Raw genomic sequence first — 6,479 nt, 5'->3', positions numbered from 1 at the left:
AAAAAAAAATCTACTTCAGTCTACCGGAGTTTCTTTGACATCTAATAACTACACAGTGTTCACATCGATCATCCAAAATGCAAATGGTTCCCTTGCAGACCTGGGTTAAAATAGTACCACATGTTCCCTGAAGAAGTTTAAACACCATAGACTTTAACATGTAGACTTTAACAACCCAGGATTAGCAGCACATCATCAACTCACTTTGTACTGCATTATACATTTTGGACATCTCAGATGTAAGAAAATATAAGAATATAAGAAAAGAAATTATTGTGATTCAAAATGTAACAGTACCTGCCATGGCTAAAATCTTGTGAGACTGAACACATATTTTTAACCCAGGCCTTTTCCCTAGTCAAGCAGTGGCAAAGCAGCAGCAGCAGCAGCAGCAGCAGAACAGAGAAGTCTGGGTTGAGTTCAGTTTAGTTGCTGTATTTTTTGTTATTGTTTTTATTGCGTTCCTCAAGAAAACTCCAAGAGCAGAGATGAAAACTCACAGACACTGGAACTCCATGTATTTTCCATCTCTACGTTTTCACAACTGTTCTGAACACAACCCTGGAAAAGACATTTTCAGAAATAACAGAGGACACATTGGAAGAAGAAAAAGCAGGAAGCAAAGCATGCTAGGATGACTCACACATGGCCATACCAGACTGAGAATGTCTGCTGGAAACCTCCATTATATCCTGCTTCCCAAGACACATTGGCCAAAGTGGAGAACGCAGCCACATGGACATTGGTGGGGGCGTGGGGGCTTGTGCCTGCAGAGAGGGAAAGCAATTTTTAAAAGGGCACATTAGTCACCGAGTTGCCCTGCTGTGGTACCCTACATTTATTTTACCTGTCAAACAAACTTATTGTGAGCTGAGTTGGGTCCAGTAATGTAAAATTTTACCTGCATAGTAAATACTACCAGTAAAATGGCTCAATGTATTTTATTTTTTTTTTGCATTGTTTGCATTGTTTACTTGTTATACTTGAGCCAAAAAAACAGGAAAATAATTTGGAGCCAGTGAGATACAGCCATTGTATTCAGCTGATTTGACTGGCTTACATCCATAAATGAGGCACAGTGGTCAGCAAGAACAAAGGCCAAGACAAATAGGCCAAGGCAAACAAGACCAATGACTTCACTTGGAATTTGACAAGTTATAACTAATTACTGAGCAAAACAGTTCAGAAGTGTGTCATTTTGTTGCTCTGTATTGCATCGTTTAAAGAAAAAGTTCCCCTGCGTCTTTTGTAAAGACGTGTGAGAATTGCAACTATAAGCTCCGAATTGAAAAACAGCAATGAAATGAGTTGAGGTTAGCATTCACACAGCAGTTTCTTCAGAAAATGCATTTTCTAGTTATTAATTATAGATTTCAACCAACAGTTCAAGAATCTCTAACACATAACAAAATGTTACTTTCTAAGCTAGTTAGCTACAGTTAGCTAGTAACTTAGCATTTAGTATTCTAATAATCAGTTAGATCAACCCTCCCTCCCCTCTACCATCAATTTAAATGTAGTCAGTTCTGGCTCTAAATAACCATTTTTTGTCTTTTCCTTCAGAGTTGCTACAATATTGCCAACTAATCTTAATCTGCAACATAAAATTAAAAGTTTGGCAGTAAGAAATTAGAAGCTGCTGGGGAAAGAGGCCTTGGTCTACAGCTAACACTATAGTTGCTAAAGAAAGAGAATTTGATATTTGTACGTGTGCGTCTACATATCTATATGTGTTTGTGCATTTATGTATTCAGGTACCTATGACTTGGACGTGCGTGCTGGCAGTGATGCTCGTGGCAACATTGGTGGCGACACACTCCCACTCCCCATGGTCCTCCTTTGTGAGTGACTTCAACTGTAAGCTGCCTCGGGGCAGAACATTGTGCTTGCTTTTACTGGGCTTCCCTACCTGCAATCCACCCGGAGCATGGAAAGATAGAGCCAGCCAATGCAAAAGATAAAGAAAACAGTGCATTGGCATGTGTCATACAAAATGTACACTTAAAAAAAAAACCCCAAAAACAACCAGTAGTTTAACAGCTACTAAAAAGCCCAACCTACCATCTGACATCTGCAACAATACAAAATGATAAAATGTGTGTTCAGTAAATGAGAGTCAGAAACAATAGCTAATCATACAGTAGTCAGTAAGCAGGATTAAACACACCCCATGATTAAGAAAAGAATTGAGAGAATCTAATATGTTCCCTGATTGCATTTTTTATAGACATCATTAAAATGTGATTAAAAATGCTACAATGACATACAGTACAGTGAAATTAAAATCGGAGCATCCACTACAGACAGTGATTTTAGAAATGAAGGTTCCTCAGTGGAAAACAGTGAATGTGACATAACACAACAAGAAGCACCGACTAATGAGCTGCCTTACACATGAGATTCAGTGGACAGGCTGTGCACATGTAGGGAGGATGTATGATGTGCAAGGGGTTTTACCTTCCTCCATGTGATGTTGGGAAAAGGGTCTCCCTCTGCTTCACAGGGGATGACCAGTTCTCTTCCAGCCTCCTGCCTGTACACCCCTCCAGGAACCACTGAGAATTTGGGAGGGTCCTGCCCAGAAAGAAATTGAGAAGAGCTGTCTTCACTGAAGAGTACACATGAGTGAAGTTGCATTTAATCCTGGAGACAGTTGGATGCTTGTGCCCTTCGTATTCAGGGTGAGATTTATTGAACTGGGCAAATTAACATCATGTTGCAGTTGTCAAAAAAGTGGAAAGAGTGGAAAGGTTTATGTATATTATTCATTTAATCTGAAGCATTCTAAATAGTTCCTGTATTTCAAATAAATAAAAAATGTCGCAATATAGGGTAAACTGTCTGCAAATGAGAAAACAAATCCACACCTTTCAGACTTCAGTAAGTCCTATCAGTAAACCTTTAAATGCCAGAAGAGGGAAGTGCTGAGTATTCACATATGTGGCCTAAATATATGTACCTTTAGCACCAGGGGAGCAGGAGGCGACCATCCCATGGAACCCAGGGCATTGTAAGGCATGCAGGTATAGGTGCCAAGAGAGTCCTCCGTCACCTCTGCCACACGGATGCTCCCGTCTTCCATTTGACTCCAACCAGGGTACTAAGGATGGAGAAATTGTGCTCAGCGGATAAGAAGGAGTAGACAGATTACCAGTGTGATGGTTGTCAGTAAATATGATTTAAAAAATCCTGAATCTCTTCTCTTGAGTAAGAAACAGAGAAGTGCACTTAAAGTAAAACAATCAATGTGAAAAATGTAATCACAACAGCAGGAATGAAGGATTCATTTCCAGTCTAAGGTTTGGAAAAGTGGAAGAAAGGGACAAAAGCAGCAAAGCGCTGGCTCACCTTATCTATCCGCAGAGGGAGGCCATCTTTTTTCCACTTAACCAGAGTTACAGGAGGGTTGGCATCTACAGGACAGCGAATGAAGCCAGGCAGACCAATGGCTGCGTAGATGACTGATGGCATGTTTACCACACGGGCAGGATCTGGTAAAAAAAAAACACAAAGAGAGAATAACCCACATGCTAAACCATCACTTTGTGGCAGCGCAATGCCTGTTAGTTGTTCTAGTAGATGTGCAGAGAAACAGAGAGGGCACTGTTCACAGAATGTGGGCTCATCATCAAAATAATTGAAATAATGACAAAATAAAATAAAATTAATAAATGAATCCAGTTATGTATATGAAGAACATCTGGTCTGGTGAATCCTGGTTATTGTCAGACACCTCTGCACCTTCATTATATTCAGAATCTAAAACTTTTCTTTTCCTAAAAAGTATTGTTTGGAAAATGAATGTCAGTACGATCTGCTATTTTCTGCCGTTTGATGTTGTCAGCTCCCCTGAGGCACATCTACTACACAATATTAATACTAATAACATGCTTTTACTTGTCTTTTTTCCAAATCTGTCAAAGGTTACATGTAGGGACGGCATCACTGTTGACTTGAAATGACTTTAGATTCAGATGGATGCATTGGTTTCTAGTGATTAAATTACACAAAATCGCATCTTCCATGGAAATTGATTAGGCTGGACAAAATGTCAGACTGTACATGGAAATTACAAGTTTACTATTCTGTCTGTTTGCTAATTCATCCATCACAAGTAGTTGATGTCTTTGCTCTTCATAACACTGTCTGATGTGTAAAGGTACATTTTAGGAATTTGGGGAAATATGCTATGTTAGGTCCACGTCTTCCAAAGGTGAGAAAAATCATACTACCATCGCATCTGCCTCTGCTTATTTACTATTTAGAAGCTACAGCTACAGCATATGGTTGAGATGTAGCCCCAAAGGACAGCTCCTCCACTGTGTTTTATAGTTGTGACACTCAATGTACCAACTGATAATAATTTGAGCCAAAAATTTATAAACATAAAACCTGTTGCCACTGATTTTCGGTGCAGTTCTTATGTAATTTGACATACCTCAGCCTTTCCCTTTCTTAAGAATGGCTTCTTGACAGCAACCCTTCTCCTGAGACCGTTTCTGATGAGGTATCAGTAGCTGGATCAACGAAAGGGTCAGATGTAGCTCTTGGGGCATGTGTCAGGTCCTTGGTGGATTTTTTAATATTCTTAAGGACACTTTCAGACACTGTCCCTATGCTGTAGATTGACTGTTACTATCTTTGTGCTTCACTTGAGCAGTTTTCTTAAGGTTTTTAAGGACATGCCACACAGCATCTTTTTGGTGGAACAATACTATTTTATGATTGCCTTAACTTTGGCATTTCATGTAGATTTAGCTAAAAATATAGGAAGAAATTATGCATGTTTACATAAAAAAGTGCTTAAAAATCCGATTAAAAGTTAGATCTTTGATAGGTTGTTATGTGTAGACAGAAAACTAATATATTTATTGAATTAGTTGCGTTCTTTATCCTTAAATTGTTCATAGGTCAGTGTTAAATGGCTTAACAAGCAAATAGACATTTCTCTGACAATGATCAGATAAAAGGACTGGGCTGAAAATGAGTGAAAAAAGTACCTGACTTCTCAGAGGTCAGGTACTTTGATACTAACCTAGATTTAAACAGTTAGTTTGAAGCCCCTATTGGGCTGAATGAGGAATGGAGCTTCAATATTCTTTCAGTGGTCACGGAAACATAAAAAAGTATTGAATTATAAGGTAACTTTGATAAATTCTAAAACAGTTTGGCAACCAAAGCAAGGTTTTACAAGCTTTTGTCACTTTACGCTAGATGTTTGCTACACACACACACACAGTTTCAAAACATTACACCTTCATTAACGACTTAATTCAACATGATCGTCACTGCTCGTCTCGTCAGAGAACTGAACAAATTACATGCTAATTGTGATACAGGTGCCACCACATACCTGAAACAATCTTGAACCTCTGTGCTCAAGCAATAACATAACAGCATGACATGTTAATATGTTCATTTTTCTTATAATGTATCCAGTAACTTTAAATAGTCTCAAACCTTACCTAAATATTACTAAGTCAGATGAAAGTTGTTGTGATTTTCAAATGTATTTGTAGTCACAGTTAGTTACAGACAAAATCAAATTCCTGTGACATCATGTGACACATAAACTACCTCATTCAATCATTCAGAGCAGCTCGGATTAGTTCAAGGTTATTTGATCGTGTCTACTTTAGCAGACATCCTTCCAGATTTCCCCTCTCAATTTTAACTCTCAAATAATAGGGATTTGCTATGATGAACAAGCTCAGCCCCTTGGTTTCTTTGGGACAGAAAGGATGACTGATGGAGGGAAACGGAAGCAAAACTTATTCAATCTGGAATTGTAAAGGGGTGAGAATAGTGTAATGTCTGAATGAGGTCAGGGAGGAAAGCTTCACAGTAAGCACTGGGTGATAAGGAGGAGAGATGGTGTGAGTGGGAGGAGTGCTATCTGCAGAGTGATGGAGAGAAGGGCGAGTGAGGCTGAGCGTGGGAAAGAACACAGGTGAGAGAGGGAGAAAAAGAGACGTGTCACCAAAACAACTTTGTACTACAGTAGTTGTCCTCTAAAGTCCAAACCTCTGGCCGACCGTCATTCTGCCACAAAGAGCCCAGAGCAGCACTGCCACTGGCACCACAGTCAAGTTTCTAAATATAGCTCTGAGACAGCCTATCGCTCACGACACGCTGGTTCCCACTATAAGATGCTTTGGGGGAAGTTATTCCCTGGCAAACGCTTCGGGGAGAAAGACACAGACAGCTGAGGAGAGAGATTTAAACCAAATAAGACATGAAAAAGAATAATGACATAAATAGGGAGAGTGGTTGAGGATTGATAGAGAGAGATAAAAAAGGATGAGGTGAGAATAAGAGGAAAGAAAGAAAAGAGAGAGCCCTCTGCAGTCAAACAGAAAAGTGGTCCTACAGCAATGATGTAATCCCCTCTCCTCTCACTGCTCCCTCCCTCTTGTGACTGCTGTTGCCTACCTCTGTTCTCTCTCTCTCTCTCTCACACACACACACGCACACACACA

General features: G+C 39.6%; 2 protein-coding genes across 3 annotated transcripts in view; both read right to left on the bottom strand.

The window, feature by feature from the left end:
- LOC121811822 (protein turtle homolog B-like) overlaps positions 1-6,479 on the bottom strand; it is a 139,514-nt gene that overhangs the window by 37,507 nt on the left and 95,528 nt on the right. Inside the window, exons 8-12 of the mRNA XM_042214338.1 lie at positions 3,349-3,491; positions 2,960-3,100; positions 2,458-2,574; positions 1,759-1,909; positions 656-767 (exon numbers count right to left, since the gene is read on the bottom strand). Coding sequence (XP_042070272.1) covers positions 656-767; positions 1,759-1,909; positions 2,458-2,574; positions 2,960-3,100; positions 3,349-3,491 — 664 coding nt within the window. The remainder of the gene's footprint in view (positions 1-655; positions 768-1,758; positions 1,910-2,457; positions 2,575-2,959; positions 3,101-3,348; positions 3,492-6,479) is intronic.
- Positions 1-6,479, bottom strand: part of LOC102311149 (paired box protein Pax-7) — a 182,172-nt gene that overhangs the window by 173,373 nt on the left and 2,320 nt on the right. The window lies entirely within an intron of this gene.

This window comes from Haplochromis burtoni, unplaced genomic scaffold (assembly GCF_018398535.1).
Source record: "Haplochromis burtoni strain Fernald_Lab_line unplaced genomic scaffold, NCSU_Asbu1 Contig_550, whole genome shotgun sequence".
In the NCBI taxonomy this organism is placed as follows: Eukaryota; Metazoa; Chordata; class Actinopteri; order Cichliformes; family Cichlidae; genus Haplochromis; species Haplochromis burtoni.
This window is presented reverse-complemented; position numbering and strand designations above follow the sequence as displayed.